The sequence below is a fragment of the Anopheles nili genome, chromosome 2 (assembly GCF_943737925.1).
Source record: "Anopheles nili chromosome 2, idAnoNiliSN_F5_01, whole genome shotgun sequence".
Taxonomy (NCBI): domain Eukaryota; kingdom Metazoa; phylum Arthropoda; class Insecta; order Diptera; family Culicidae; genus Anopheles; species Anopheles nili.
Window position 1 is genome coordinate 48,612,184 of NC_071291.1, and position 15,893 is coordinate 48,628,076.

Below are 15,893 nucleotides of genomic sequence, written 5' to 3' on the forward strand. Positions count from 1 at the left end.
GGCCGCTCCATCACACTGTTCCAGCGCTCTTGAAGTGCTACTATACCGAAGCCGCAGGCCATTACTTCGTACTTTCTTATACAGGTTGCCAAAAACTGCAGTGATTAAAGTTTTTTAAACATTTATTAACATACAAAACAATAAATAATAAACATATAACGATTCCAGTCTAAAGGACAATAGCAGCATCATGTTCAACAATGTTATATGCATCCTCTACCTAAAGTTATCTATTTTAATACGAAATATATGCTACAATATTTCTTATATCCTATCATTTTTGTGCACTGGAATTCCATGCTCGTCAATTTCCACAGAGGGTACTAGTGGTGGTTTAAATCCTCCATACTCGATATGAAGACTCTTGCCATAACCAGGGCTTCGACGAATCTTTACATCGGTCTTAACTGCCCAGTGATCCTCTAACAATGGTGTCGGGCCTACGTAATCATCCTTTACAATTGGTTCATTGTGTAGGTAGCCAAAGTTTCCTGTGGTAAACAAGAATATTAAGTTTAATCCATGTAAGTAATCGTTTGTTGCACTATATTTACCAGTGTAACCATTAGAGGGGGGAAGAACAGCAAACACCGGACTCGGGTTTTCAGTTAAGAAATGTGAATGAATATTCAGATGATTATCATCAACTAGTAGTGGAGATGACACAGAGGCTCCAAAATGCAAATCGCCTTGATGAAAACGACGACTTGTCTGGAACACATGCTTAGCCGGTGTCTCCAACACAGCAACTTTTTGGTGACGTTGAGATTTTGGGAAAAAGTGATCAACGAAATGTTTCTTCTTTTGCAACAAAAGCTTTCCCAAATCAATATGCTCATGGTGAACAGTCTTAATAATTGAATGAGTCGGTTTCGGCTCGGGTACGGTTAGCGTTATATATTTTTCCACTGTAAACGGTATTGGAATGGCAATAGGAACCTCAACAGGATAATGAACCGGCACATGAAATGGAACCTCGACTGGAACTTGTACGGGGAAGGGTCTATCAACAATTTTTTCAACTATCTTTTCCACAGGATATGGTCGATCAATTATTTTTTCCACTGTATATGGTACTGGATGATTAACAATCTTTTCAACAACCTTTTCCACCGTCACTGGAACTGGAACCTGAACTTGCTTTTCAACAACTCGCTCCACTTCGACCGGCCGATCAACCACCTTCTCGATAATCTTTTCAATAGGAACTTCCACTGGATACGGACGTTCTACCACCTTCTCGACAGGATACGGTCGATCAACGTACCGTGGAACTTCAACCAGTACAGGCTTTTCAACAATCTTCTCCACTGCTCCTGGTCGATCAACGACGTGCGTTACGGGATATGGAACCTTTACTTCGTGTGTTACTATTTTTTCGACTGGCACTGGTTTCTCGATAACTTTAGCTACGGGAACATGAACTGCCAAATGGTGCGCTACCGGAACCGGTCGATCTACATGATGAGTATGGTGGATAGGTTTTTCTACAATCCTTTCCACAGCAATTGGTACTACTTTTTCAACTAAAACCGGCTGTGGTATGATTCGATTGACTTGTTTCTCAAAGTATACAGGCTGCTGCACAGTCTGCTTAATACCTTGCCCAACATGTATAGGTTGCTTCATAATTCGTTCCACTGGTTTTTCTATAAACAGCGGCTGCTTAACGATTCTTTCAATAGGTTTTTCAACATGTACAGGTTGCTGCACGGTTTTAGTTCTTGCACCAAATTGTGGTAGTTTTGTCGATTCCTGATTTATCAAGATATTCTTAATGTTTTTGTTTTTTTGTACTTTAACTAAAGTGTGTTCGTCCAAGGAGGCTACCGCGTCAAAACAGTCGTCCAATGAATGTGATTTATTATCGTTAGACAGGCGCAAACCAGCTTGAATTGGTGCCAGATAACCAGGTGATGCGGAGTTCTTATGACTGGGCATACCAGTTGCTATATTTCGTGGTGTCGTAGATGGGGCGATTTCAATTCGTTGAGTTTTCTCGTACCTTGTGTTTAAACGCGCAGCTGTTGATTCTCTAAGATGTGTTATCGTTACTGGTTTGATTGTAGTATATACTTGTTTAGTAATCAACACGCCATGTCCATTGCCGTCATTATCACAAGGATCGGTTGGCACTTTGCTTGTGTAAATAGTTTTCTCTTTCAAGAACTGTCCATTGTTATGATCATCGGAATCTCCCAATATTTCTACGTTCAATTGTTTTAACGACGATCTATTATACAATCCTTTTCCAATATGCTGGCTACGAATATCCTCTGATTCTGCGGCATCATTATCACGGACGATAATAGGGCTATCAAAACTATCTAGCGTCACATTATTTATTATGTGACGACTTTCATTCGTTAAACTGTCTTCTAACGGCACATTTGATGCAATAACATTCTTGTTATCCTCAACCATGCTTTCCTGAACATTATCTATATCTGCGGCACTAGTTTCGTTTACTAAATTCGAAAAACTAGTAACAAAATTTTGAATAACCGTTCCATTGCCATTCTTTTTGTCATCCTCAAGCTTCAAATGTTCTTCAATTTCTTGATACTGTGTTTCAAACTGCTGCTTCTGTTGTATTTCTGCATTTTCTATCGACGATTGAACTAGTGTAACTAGTTGGATAGGAATAGAGCTCGGACTGTACGCAGCTAGTTCAGGGACTGGGTCGTTATTATGTGAACTGTAACTAAAATGTGTACAAATATGAAAAAAATAACATCATTTCAATTATTATTGCAATTTTTGTAATATTATTATAATGTATTATGCTGTAGTACTACCGTATTTTGTTAGATTATTATATTAATATTTACATGGGAGAAAATAAAAAATAGTTACCTGTCGATGAAATGTTGTTTCGTATTGTCAACAATATTATCCGTGTAATATACAAAATAGTTGCTGTTAGGTGAATTATTGATCAAGTGTTGATATCGAACCACTTGGTGTGATGAACTATCCGAATTTGAAACCTTTAAAATATTAAAAGATTTTGTTATCCTTACTTTTTTAAACAATCCAATGTAATCTCACCAGTTCAGAAGGAATAATAGAAGGCAGTACTAACTGTTTATGGCGTTGTGCCTGTAAACTGGTACTGCTGTCCAAATATGTCTGATTCTGTTCATTGTTGCCACTGGGTTTAGCGAAAGCTTCTAATCTCAGCACAAATGCAAAGAGCACCGCTAATGCCACCAGCATCCTGTTGCTGGTATAGGCTATGGAATGTAGTCTAGTGACTAAAATAGTAACAAAATAAACAAACAGATAGAAAAATATGAAATTATTTTGTAGAGCTTATGGATATTAACTCAAATAACCTCCCAGGTATAAAATTTGTCATATTGTTATTGTATCGTATGCTTTGTCTTTTTTTACGTATTGGTGGCTACAAATACAACACATTTCATATATGTTCTCAGCCAATTCTGTTCTCACGATAATATTCTACCATATAACATTATCAGTTCATTGCAAATAAATATAATAAATGTTGTAACATATTAGCGCTCATTTCATCTAATCACCATCAATTTTCACCGATCATCTAGTTTATTCACCGTTGTTAACACGCCAACTTGGACAGATCTTCAGAACGTTTTTCAGCTATCAGATCAACATAATCTTTTCTGATCTGAAGCATATTCTTCTTTCTTAATTCACTCTTCTCTAGGTTTCTTTTTTTATTATATAGTCTCCATTATGCATTAAAAGCTACGAAATAACATAAGAACATCATAATAACAAAAGTACAGTATATGACATAAAAGATGCATAATGGTTGCATTGCCGTATTTTACTCCAGATAATGTATCTTGATACAAAACTCAAAAAAAAATCCATAGATATTTTCAACACTAGGGAAAGTGATGAGGCGATAAATCAAATTCAAAGTACAAATAGTGTGTTTTTATTCTACTTGTGCAAAACAAAATGGAGGCAGGATACAGAACGCACGATTTAATCGTACTGTTTCTACTCAGATGGTGTTAAGGAAAATCTCCTATGATTACAACACAGCAGCAAACACTAAAAAAATCGTTCGGTATGTTTAGAAACAGGTTGAAAAATTTAGAGGATACACTAATTTCTCTCTAGAGTCTTTGCCATGCGGATGTTATTGAATTGTATTAAATTGAGTTGAAGTTGTAATGCCATTGAGCCTACTGAAAATAGAATCATGCCGATTGCAACCAATCTTAAAATGTCAAGGCATGTCAAGGCATGCCAATATATATTAGCTTGCGGAACTAAAACTAGAGTTTGGTTAAAGCCTTGACTAGCACAGACGATGCTTAAAAACTTAATTCAATAGATAATAACACCTTAAAATCAATTAAAGAAGATATTTTTGTCCAAAACACTGGGTTGACATAGAAAATTTAATTCACACGAAGGCTATCTTCGATTTGTTTATCAAAAATTTGAAAACTTCGTTTACTATTGATGTATGAGCCACAAGCGCAAGCCTGTGTGGTTTGTTGTTTTTCTACTTATTAATGTGCCACAATATTGCGTACAGAAAATCGTGATAGCTTTTCTGGAGCTTTAGAGGCAAATGATGCTATCGAGCTAACAACTCTCTTAAAAAACGATCAAACTACTTTTCTGGAACTATTCTCAACTCGTATAAGGTAAAAGCAAAAAATCGCCAAGCATTGGAGGAACATTGATTTTGGTCATTCAAAATAAAACTAAATTTTTGCAGTTATTACGGATTATGGATTAGGTAAAAGTATTCTAAATCTATATACCGAGAAGTTTACGTAATAGCTTTAGCAGTAGGGTGTTATGAAGTAGGATAACACGAATTTCTTGTAATAAATATAAAAGAACAGCACATATTTGCCCCTACGTCAGACTGAACATAGTGAATGTATTTTCAATTGTACTTCAGGAAGAATTTTGATTATTAATCGAACGGAAATTCTAACCTTTGGCACACTCTATTAACCCATTCCACACATCGCACTCGGATACACTTTATATAATTTATATAAAAAATCATTTATGCCAACGTTTTACCAATCTAGTAAAACCTGCTTCTTCGAAGTAGAAAATAAGCACACCATTGTGTAACATAAAAAACCATCAACTGTCCAGTATACCGCCCATGACTCTAAGCTACAACGATAAAATTTACTTTCATTTAGAAGGTCACACCTTTTACTTTTCAACGCCATAGTGAATCGTTTGGATGCAAGGGTCATAAAGTGAAAAGAGAAAGACCTCTCACATCTCACTCGTTTCTACTTCCCCATCACTTACTGTAGGAGAAACTTGCGCAATCATCGCATTATCACATGAATTCGGAGTTATTGTACAAAGGAATATGAATAGCATCAAACAAATTGTCCGCAAATCTTTCAAAATTAAAAGAAATATTTTTTTTTGTTTTTTTTTTACATTCTATCTAAGTCTTATTTTTTACAACTTGTATGCACAAAATTATTCATATAAATTATGATGCTAATTTTTCAGCTCCGAGTTAATTGATAATTGCTATATGGCCTCAATAACAAAAAGAATTTTTATACACTAATTCACACACAACAATTTCACACATAGAATCGTTTATTGTACAAAAATGTTGAACACCACGTTGAAAATGTCCATTCCACAAAAAATACATCTATTTTAATTGCTATGTGCTAACGTAAAGTTATAAATTCCAACAATTACAAAATCGAATAAATAAACAATAAATAAATAAAAAACGAGTTCATATTCTCGGCGCCTTGCAAACAAATCATTTTAAATTATATTAAAAAAAATTTCTACACATTCCACTGTTTCACAGATGTAGTGTTTATTGTTTATTACTATTCTACAATGGTGCATGTTTTAAATTTATATTGTTTAATGTTTCAAATAAAATTGAGCCAATTCATAAAGTACACTTACCACTAAGCTAACCATTAAACCTGATCAGGCACTCAATAGGAAAGGAGTTTCATTCCATGCATACATTTTTCAGTTAAGTACAGTTCAGTTTGATGTCAAACTATATTAAAAATTTAACTGTTTTCACCCACTTTTTTAAATTGCCGATCAGCGGCATGAGGTTCACATCAGTATTTTAGTATGCGGCACGAACTGTTATTAACGTTTAAAATATAGAAAAAAAATATATGGAAAATAAACAACGTTATTATAATTTAACAATTTGCAAACACTGCGCCAGGCACTCATTACAACATGTTACAAAAATTCTGTTGTTTGACACACGATTTTCACCTGTAACGACCATAACCTACAACTTTTGAAATAATACTTCATCGTGCAAAAGGTATCAATGCACATGTAAAAAACCACTGAAACATTTTATTTTCTATCCGGCGATATTTTTTATCAAAGAACACTGAAACATTCAGTATTGAGTTGTCCAAATTAATTTGTCATAAACACTTTTTTCTTGAGAAACATTTTCTCATGAAACAACGACTACCGTTTTTCGAACGCCAGGCAAAAGGTATTTTAATAAAATTGTATAGTATTTTTCGTTGTAGTTCCTGTTTGCTTTCAATATATCCGGTTTATGCTTCACAGCGTTGCGATCGGACTCACAGTATTCAATGCGTTGCAATCTCGAGTCACTTTTTTCAGTCTTCGTGCACGTTGCAGCGACTATTTACTTCCACCTCTCATTAACTGGAAGCTGAAAGACACAACTACGCTGACGAACCTGTTGATACTTCAAAGGTTATTCATGAAATGAACGCGAGACCGCGCTGCTGCACTATTTTTAACATTTCTTTTCGTTGGGGAACGCTCGTGAAAGATACATCAAGAAAGCGAAAGAGGAAGAGAATGAAAGATTTTTATGAAACAGCGTTCGAAACCAACCTTCCAGCAGCCGGTGTTGGCGATACTAGCAATTGCTGCAAGCGAATTTCCGAGTCATGGTGTTTTAGAGTGGGAGATAGCTCTAGAAGATATATGAAAAACACATTTGAAGTTGCAGTGAATTTCAACTCTTTCGTGTATATAACAATAAGCTTTCATTGATTTCAATAAAAAATTATCGATTAAGTAAACGAATGGAATAACAATTCAGCCCCAAAATATGTTTCTAAACTGTTTGTTTTCTTTTCCAGCTGATCAAAAGTTATAAAATAGGCATTAATTAACATGAAAATATTATTTATATATACAAAGAAAATAATAGATCATGCTTCATTTAAGAACCAGGACAAACTGTTAATAATGCTCAGATGTCAAACGAATCCAGTTGATATTTTAGTTCCACTATTTAAACTCCATCTAGTATGTAAAAAATAAATGTATATATTTTTTTAACTACACGGTTGTTAATGACATAAATTATGTACGAAAGCTCGAATTTGCTGAACCTACCTGCAGCAACGCTGTTAGCTACGGTCCTGATTATTCGTAAAAACCTGCCAACTGCTACAGGGAACTTTCAAGGAAAGTGTGCCCACAGAGGCACGACACGATTACATCATAATCTAATCTCCGGTCTCCCGCATCTTAACTATTCCCCACATCCATCTCTTAGTTTCTTCCGTAAGCGGTGAAATGGAAAAATGGATCAGTTTTATCGACTCATTAATCATGCGTGGTAAAATAATAGTGAATTACGCAACTGTTTCTCGTTAATCACGATTTTCCGTCCGGCGATGCAAGAGTTAAATTCCTGCACAGATCCAAACAAAACAAAATACTAGACCTAGATCGACAGCGTATAAAAACGCAATACAATCGCAATATGTCGGTGGACAGTACTGCATTGTGCAAAATGACATTCGTATAACTATATCTGTATTATTTTTCTAGACCTAAATAGTATGTATGTTGTATTTAAAGTCAATTTTCATGCCATATATCCATAATATAACAAATATGTGTGAAAGCGATCTCTTAAGAAGGATCTGAATAAAAAATCACAGCATGTAATTCTACAAAGAGAGTACGATATGTAAAAGATCCACGGTCTATACCATAAAGACATTAAGCTAAAGCTATATGCGTCTATACCATAAAAACATTAAGCTAAAGCAATAGCTAGCGACAAATACAGCTTAATTGTAAACAAAAGTCCGACAAAGCCGGCCACACCCCAAAAAAAAGCACAAGGGTAGAAGAAAGTAAAACTACCAAACAGGTTGTAAATTCCACACCATTGTAATCTACAGCTAGCGCCGGCTTGTTCAAACTGAAGATTTATGTTGTACGACATAGCTGGCAGCATGTTTACTGTTCCACTGCATTCACCGAGATGATTTTGTCGCAAACAGCTTTAGATCAATGACCAAGCAGTCAATTGCCTAGCCCATAGCCTAAAATTTTTCTTTTAACAAATCTTAGACATTTTTGACTTCTTTAGCTTCAAGCTAAGTAATATAAGCAGCTCATCATTTCATATTTATTCATTTCTTACATCTCTTTTCTACTGTTCATCATTCCATACTTTTTCTTTTTATCGTAATTTTGCTTTTACAAATGAGCTTCGATTGTGCATAATATTTTTACTCCTAAAGAGTGCACTTTCAGAACATATACTACAAAACTGTTCAAATAACCAATTACAAAAATTAAGCATGAGCTAAATTTAAAAAAAAAACAACTAACTAAAATTTATTATACATTATAACTTTTCAAATTTTCACTAACTAATACAGTAAAATTGTTATTATTAGTTTCTATTATTATAGAGCTTATAGAAAAAGCAAGAAACATATTTATACAATAACTAAAATTTGGTTACTCACATGCTTAGTTAAAAGTTGTAATGCCCAGCGAAAAGGCACGAAATCGTGAAAAGGCCATCCGAGAAGATCCGGATTCGAAGAGGAAGCAAATCATTGCTCTAATAGTATTACTGGTTCACCGTATATTGCTATTAGGCACGCGAATTGTACAACTTACCTCAACATCCGGTTTAGGCATGTTGAATTTTACAGGATCAAATGAAAATCTGTAAGCGACGATTTAGAAGGAAAACGTAAAAAGTTAAAGATAATGATGATATCATTGATAGTCTTGATAGTTAATGACATTCGCATTTTCCATGTATAATAGAGCATTTTCCATGTATAATAAAATAATATGTTTGTAGATTAAAGTATACAAAGAGTAACGGAACGCCATTCCGTATGTTTTCTCCATTACACCAAATGCGAATAACTGCTTTTACATTAAAACAGCTCTAAAGACCACAATGAAAAAAAGTGACTTGTGTAAGGTGCTTTCTTTCGCATAATTTTTAATGATCCTTATTACTAAAAGGTTCCGCTAAAATCGATTACTACTAGGTCACTCTCACTTTTCAAAATCATTTCGCATCCAGAGTGCAGACAAAAAACATCATGAAACCGGTTCATTTCGCTACACGACCTGATGCACAAATTTTTACGATCATAATCGTTTACCCATTCGTTTTACGATATCATAATTGTGTGAATCATAAGTACCGATCGCTTAGCGAAATATAAGAAAAACGAAAATTTTTTTATGCTACAATAGCATATGCAAAACAAAATTAAGAATCAGACAATAATGTAAAAAATGAGTTGGAAATTAACATAATAAATAACGGAGACTACGATAATATGACATTTTCTTAAAGCCAGAAATGAGAAATGACAGGGTTATGAGGACCTGGACGCGAGTGAAGAATGCATTTCATATGACAACATGAATGAAACCAGCACGTAGTTCAAATCAATGGCTGTATATACAAAACTTTATTTATTTTTTGAAGCCCTTGCACTCAAAACTGTAGAAATGTAAATAATTGCCATTAATGGTTTGTAACTGATTTCACTATTTTTGTGTAACTGGATCGATTATGTAACCAAATCACCTAGCGGATTACATCGATGCAACGAAACCCATATTGGTGAGGCACATAGAGAAAGCTAAAGGTTTTGATTAAGTTCCGTTTAAAACCAGTTTTGACACGGTGAACTGTTCTCGCAGTTTACTTTCAATTTTTTGTTAAAGCAACAATCAAAACATAGAGCTCTTGAGAAAATTTAGTTCAATATTCGACATCAGAAATGTTAATCATCGCAAATAAAATAAAGCATATTTTACAACTAAGATTGCTCAAGAGAAACTATGGAAAACTGAAGAACTTTTCGATTTTAAAAGCTATGCTTGTGTTAAACTAAATAAAAATTAAAATTTAAAATTTAAAAAAATGATTAGTTTGTCCATTTTTTCCGCAATCGTACAAACAGGAACAGAAAAAAAACCGGAACAGATTTTATCATTCAAATCAATGCCTTGCTCGGAAAGTAGATTGAGGAAGAAATAAATGCTTTCCACATATTTTCTCACAACACCACCTGAATCTTCCGTTTGAAGCAGTTCAACCAGTTTGGGACGTAAAGATTGATAATTACGTGATAATAATTACTGATAGCACGCAACCAATCCAGTTGAGAGTTTACATTGCACGCGACGTGTCACATACTGCACGTCAATATCTTGCTTCCTTCTTCCCAGACCAGTATGTGCAGATATATAACATCCTCGACGGTTTAAGAAAATATAACCACACCGTCTCGTGTATCATGACAAATCAAATGTTGGGCCATGAATCGAAGATATTTCAATATCCTTATATGGAATGCTAACCGTTTCCAATGCGGAACAAATACAGATTTGGTCACAATAAGCATACGTGTCGTATGTATTGCAGACCGGTAGTATGAATTGCAGACATAGGAATCATTAAGCCTTGATTATTGCACAAACGACATTGCAATAGCATTAATTTAATGTAAAATAGATTTTTTGCAAAATATATCATTAATATTATTTTAATACATTTTTTATGCGCTGTTAAGATTCTATATATATATGAATATTATTTATAATTATTTAATATCTTTTTTAATTAAAATAAACAAGGTTACCAAGCTATCAGCTACAAACCATCAACCACAAAATTAATCCAATTTTCAAAGTTTTTAATGTAGAGTGTTTCTAGCGCTTTCGATTATTCGAAACAAACGCCTGGATGTGCGAACAACACCATCTACTTCATTGCATGGCTGCGTCTTGGAATTGAGAAGTGCAGTTTGACTGGTTAAAATAATAAATCAGTTTAGATTTCCACTACTTCATCACATCTGCATTGACGTTTCGAATGTTGTTTCATGTGCAAACGGCATATTGTATATAATATTTTGAGTATACGATCAAGCTTTATAAATAGTAATGAACATCACACTCGTAAATATGTATATTCGCATTATATATTCGCATGTACACACATATATAAATAAATAAATAAATATATATATATATATATATATATATATATATATATATATATATATATATATATATATACATGTGTGTGTGTTTGTTTGTGTGTATTCTAAAACAGTGCACCATATCTAACATAAACAAAACAGGGATTTATCCATGAATTCTATCTGGCATATTTATTATCAACCATCATCACCATTTGAAGTAATTGTCAATCTCAGAGCATTGGCGTGCTGAACCACACCATTGTGTTTCTACTAGTGCAGGGCATTCGACTCCACCCACGCGTTGAATATGAACGACGCTGCGAGTACGATTTCGTTTACCAAGTCCACATGTTTTGCTACAAGGACTCCAAGAAGACCAGGGACTCACACGACAATCTTTTTCCGGTTGTGTTTCATTAGAATCTCCTTTAGAAGCTTTTTGATGGATTTTGTTTAGCAATTTTGATCTCTGTTTGTACTTCAATTTTTTCACCTTTTTGTGAACGTTGTTCTGATTGATATATTCTTTCACCTACAGGCAATGGAAACAATATATAACTTTATCTTTTGATGATTGACTTTTCTGCAAAGGCGCAATTTTACCTTGATGAACGTCGCATGAGCAATCGGTGGAAGATGTTTAATTTCTGGATAAAAAAAGCTACTTGCAAAATGAAGGGGATACCTAGCAGTAATCCGTTCCACCACTCCGCGAGGATTCGTTGGCCACTTTGGTGAAGTAAAAGTAAGTCCACTGCTAGTCCCTGCGTCAAGGGGATGAAGCGGAACGGTTGCCTTCTCCAACCACCTTCCTCGTGAACATAGCTACAGTTTTATCAATCAAAAGCAAATTATTCATGTGTATTGAATTCATTTTTAAATTTCTTAAGTCTTATATGCACGTACATCGAATGAGTCCATTCCAACAAACCAATCTGGCGATGGGACAATTTTTGTTATGAAAGACACACTTGAATGTTTTCCGTCAACGAAGAAGGTAGCTTCGCTTTCTCCTTTGCCTTTACGAATCTTAGGGAGTCGAAATTCGTCGAATAAAATATCCTGCTGCAGTGATAACATTTCTTCCAACGGTGCTGATTGGCCCGTTTCAGCGAATGTTGCCACCGGTATCGAGGCCGGATGGTTTATCTCAAACAATCGAAAGCTATCGTTATGTGTTTGACCTATATTTTGTAAAATGAAAAGTAGTGTACAATTCAAGATCATCACTATTATACGAAACCCGATTAACACAACATGAAGTTCAAGATTTGCACTGAATTAAACTACATGTAAATATCCTAAGTCCGATCTACAGTTCACTACTTAAAAGACAAGAATTAATGCATCGAACATTTCTTAAGATATGAACGGTCCGTGGGTCTATTTCGATCCACAAAAGGTCTATATTTTATTCTGATTTCGTTACACTGGTCAACGCAAGATGTAGTCTATTTTATGTTCAGATTATTTCATTAAATATGGTTTAGAACTATAGAGGTTCTTCTTTCCTAAAGGAAGTTCGGTAAGCTGGGCTGTATTCGATTCTATGTGACTCTACCGAACAAACAACGGAATCTATTATTGAATCAGCGTCAATCTCAATACTCTCGACAATAGTATTGCCTTAGATTCGAGTCTTTTTTTTGTATTCTAAAATGAATATAGTAATTCATGCCTAATTCATATATAAGTAGATAAATATTACAAACGACTAATACACTTAAATAGTCAGTACTCAATGTGTAAGAGTGTGTTGCATTTTTTAAATTAAAACATCAAATATAGTAAATGAAGTGAGAGGCGAGGTATATTAAATATTGATTATTTAAGTTATAACAAACCACGGACCGCAAGTTTAATAATTAACCAAGGATCGTCAAGGGTTTACATTCACTTTCTTTTATCTTATGGATTTAAAATCCACTAATTGAACTTCTTTTATACAATGTTTTATAAATTACACATAATAAATGGCTTTTGTTTCAAATAACGAAATACATACCAAATGTCATACTCCAGTGTGGCGGTGGTCTAAATTCTGGATACTGTTTGGGAAACAGTATTTTCGACCAGCTGGTCACCAGCTTGATTCGGTAGAAAACAAGTATCTCCGTCTGATGACAACTTTCATTGGAGAAAACGGTTAGTTCGATGGGATCACCAACAACCATGCCCATTTGGACGGAAAAAGCCACCATTGAGAGCAGAAGGACCAGTTTGACGTGAAGCATTTTCGAGATGTGCTTTACTTTATTTCGAACACAACTAACTTCGTTTCAATCGCAGCCCAGTGTAATTGTGTAAAACTATGAGCACTGCAGAGGCAATCCGGATCCGCGCAAACCAGCTACAACTGCGGACGGAAGGAGTGTCGTGTACAACAAATGCGTTTAAAGAAACTCAGGTTCACGCATGGGAGGAAAAAACGTGCAGACTCGTTTTCACCTTTTGTGCCCAAGTGTGCTGAAACTCAAGTGTGCGGCTCTCTACTGGAGGAACGATCGATCAACACGATGATTGGGTAATCAATCCTTTCCACACTATTCTATACCTAGGCATGAGGATACTTTACGTGCAGTGGTGGCAATGTAGGATCTAACCGACAATAGTTCAAAAACGAGTGATAAAAGAAATGTCTTATATATATATAAATATATATATATATATATATATATATATATATATATATATATATATATATATATATATATATATATATACATATATATATATATATATATATATATATATATATATATATATATATACATGAAATTATATGAGTGGGTCTATGACAGCTGTTTCTGTAAATTTTACGCACTGCAAATTTTATGCTACCCATCGGGCACAAAATCCACTGAAAGACTGTCTGACCGGTCTGCTTTTCATCCAGTTGATCTTCAAAAAAATCCTTTTGCTGAACTCCCCCACTCATTGTATTTGCGTGGTACGACGATCTATACTCATAACGTACGATTTCGTTATTTATAAACCATATGCACAATATTCAGTCTCTCCATAGCACGATTTCAACCAGCTCTCTTTTACTCCCACTGACAAAAGCATTAAAAAAACTAAAACGATATATATAAAGCGCGGATTGACCAGCGAACGCGCTGTATCACCATGAAACGATGCGCTGGCGCGGCAAAATGTCTCGCACGATCATCTACAATCATTCACTTCTCTCCGTATATCTCCTGTGCCATTCCATACTTGTCCGGCATCGTTTGAATATTATCAATCACTTTTTATGTGATGGACGAAAATGCAAAAAGTTTGCCATTCAATAAATTCAATGGATGAATTTATTGTTTCCTGTTCCTTATTGATGATCTTCATGTCTTATCTGTCTTGCTATGCAATATCTCCCAGTATCGAAATGTTCGATGCATGTACGATCTATTTCTCTATACCAGGGGTCTCCAAACTACGGCCCGCGAGGCCCGCAAAGCTTTCGGTTGAATTTTGATTTCTTACCATTATTTTGTTAACAACTATAACACTTTTCAGAAAAACACACATTGTTTCTGGGAACTATTTCTAATCTTTTGTGTAGCACCATTACGCAATGCATTAAGAGTAATTTCAGTTCAGAGTCCAATATTATTTTTGCAGAGATGAACTATGATTGGCCCTCAGCTGCGACTATTCCACTCAATGCGGCCCGCCATCAAAAAAGTTTGGAGACCCCTGCTCTATACCATAAATCCCATTCCTCCCCCCCTTTACCATTTCTATCTTTATTTTTTTTCTCTCTCTCTCTCTCTCTCTCTCTTGCTCGCTCTCCTTTTCTCTCTCTCTTTCTTTCTCTTTTAGATCTCATTCTTTTTTTCTTTTTCTTAACCAATGTTATCTAGGCATGCAGTGTTTACTTTCCTACAACATGAATATTATAATAAATCGATACGAATTACAACACTTTTCATTCGACCCTTGAGCGTAGTACGTTCTGTTCATGAATGGTCATCCGATTCTGATCAAAGCTACCGTCAAGAGAAAAAATAGGTTCTGCACAACTGATTCAGTATCCAAAATCTAATGCAAATTATTTTCAACTTATTCACACAGCTTTGACGTCTGACAACATATCAACGTCTTCAGATCATCTATGCTATACAGAATCTACTCAACTGTTCAGATTCAATATTATATTCTCGCACCAACTTTAAAAACTTTGCAATTGCCTCCACGAGCACGATTCCGCCAACAACAGCATACAATTTATTCAACCCTAGCTATATACATTTTCAAGAAGCAAATTGAGTATAGAAACGAGATGTGCGCTCTTGATTGTAGGAAAAACCAGAAATACTGACTACCTGTGACCCACACCCAATGCCATTCACCAATCCCAGCCTGTGTATTTTTCATTATTGTATAAAGAGTACACAATAAAGTACATATTATATTTGTGACTAAAATAAAGCTAACTGCCAATGCAGAAGTACCGATTGAGACATACTTTGTAAAAAGGAATACATCGAAGAATGCGGTATGGAATAGTGTGAAGGGTAATAATATAAATTTTGAAGCCAGATGTTAAGTTAGTTCCTCAGAATGGTAACGAAGCGATTGTAGGTCCGTTTTTAACTCAATTACCTATTCAAATAACACAATCAATCCGAATGTGCTTGATGA

General features: G+C 34.9%; 2 protein-coding genes across 2 annotated transcripts; both read right to left on the minus strand.

The window, feature by feature from the left end:
* Window positions 1-264: 264 nt before the first annotated feature.
* Window positions 265-8,928, minus strand: LOC128724863 (uncharacterized). The gene is made up of 4 exons (XM_053818588.1): window positions 8,908-8,928; window positions 2,857-2,990; window positions 555-2,704; window positions 265-491 (listed from the first exon to the last, which is right to left on the minus strand). Exons 1-4 carry the CDS (start codon window positions 8,926-8,928, stop codon window positions 265-267), a joined length of 2,532 nt encoding a protein of 843 aa, XP_053674563.1.
* A 2,465-nt stretch (window positions 8,929-11,393) lies between these two features.
* On the minus strand, window positions 11,394-13,483 carry LOC128724874 (spondin-2). The gene is made up of 4 exons (XM_053818599.1): window positions 13,255-13,483; window positions 12,156-12,433; window positions 11,853-12,074; window positions 11,394-11,781 (listed from the first exon to the last, which is right to left on the minus strand). The coding sequence occupies exons 1-4, from the start codon at window positions 13,481-13,483 to the stop codon at window positions 11,455-11,457; spliced, it is 1,056 nt and encodes a 351-aa protein (XP_053674574.1). The 3' UTR covers window positions 11,394-11,454.
* Window positions 13,484-15,893: the final 2,410 nt, after the last annotated feature.

Bases quoted from the DNA above. Each gene is read 5' to 3' on its own strand.
- LOC128724863 (XM_053818588.1), bottom strand. From the start codon at position 8,928: ATGCCTAAACCGGATGTTGAG. The intron at 2,991-8,907 runs GTAAGTTGTACA...AATATTTTAAAG, and splicing joins TGCCTAAACCGGATGTTGAG to GTTTCAAATTCGGATAGTTC. The intron at 492-554 runs GTAAATATAGTG...TGTTTACCACAG, and splicing joins CCCCTCTAATGGTTACACTG to GAAACTTTGGCTACCTACAC.
- LOC128724874 (XM_053818599.1), bottom strand. From the start codon at position 13,483: ATGCTTCACGTCAAACTGGTCCTTCTGCTCTCAATGGTGGCTTTTTCC. The intron at 12,434-13,254 runs GTATGTATTTCG...TACAAAATATAG, and splicing joins ACACTGGAGTATGACATTTG to GTCAAACACATAACGATAGC. The intron at 11,782-11,852 runs GTAAAATTGCGC...CATTGCCTGTAG, and splicing joins CTCATGCGACGTTCATCAAG to GTGAAAGAATATATCAATCA.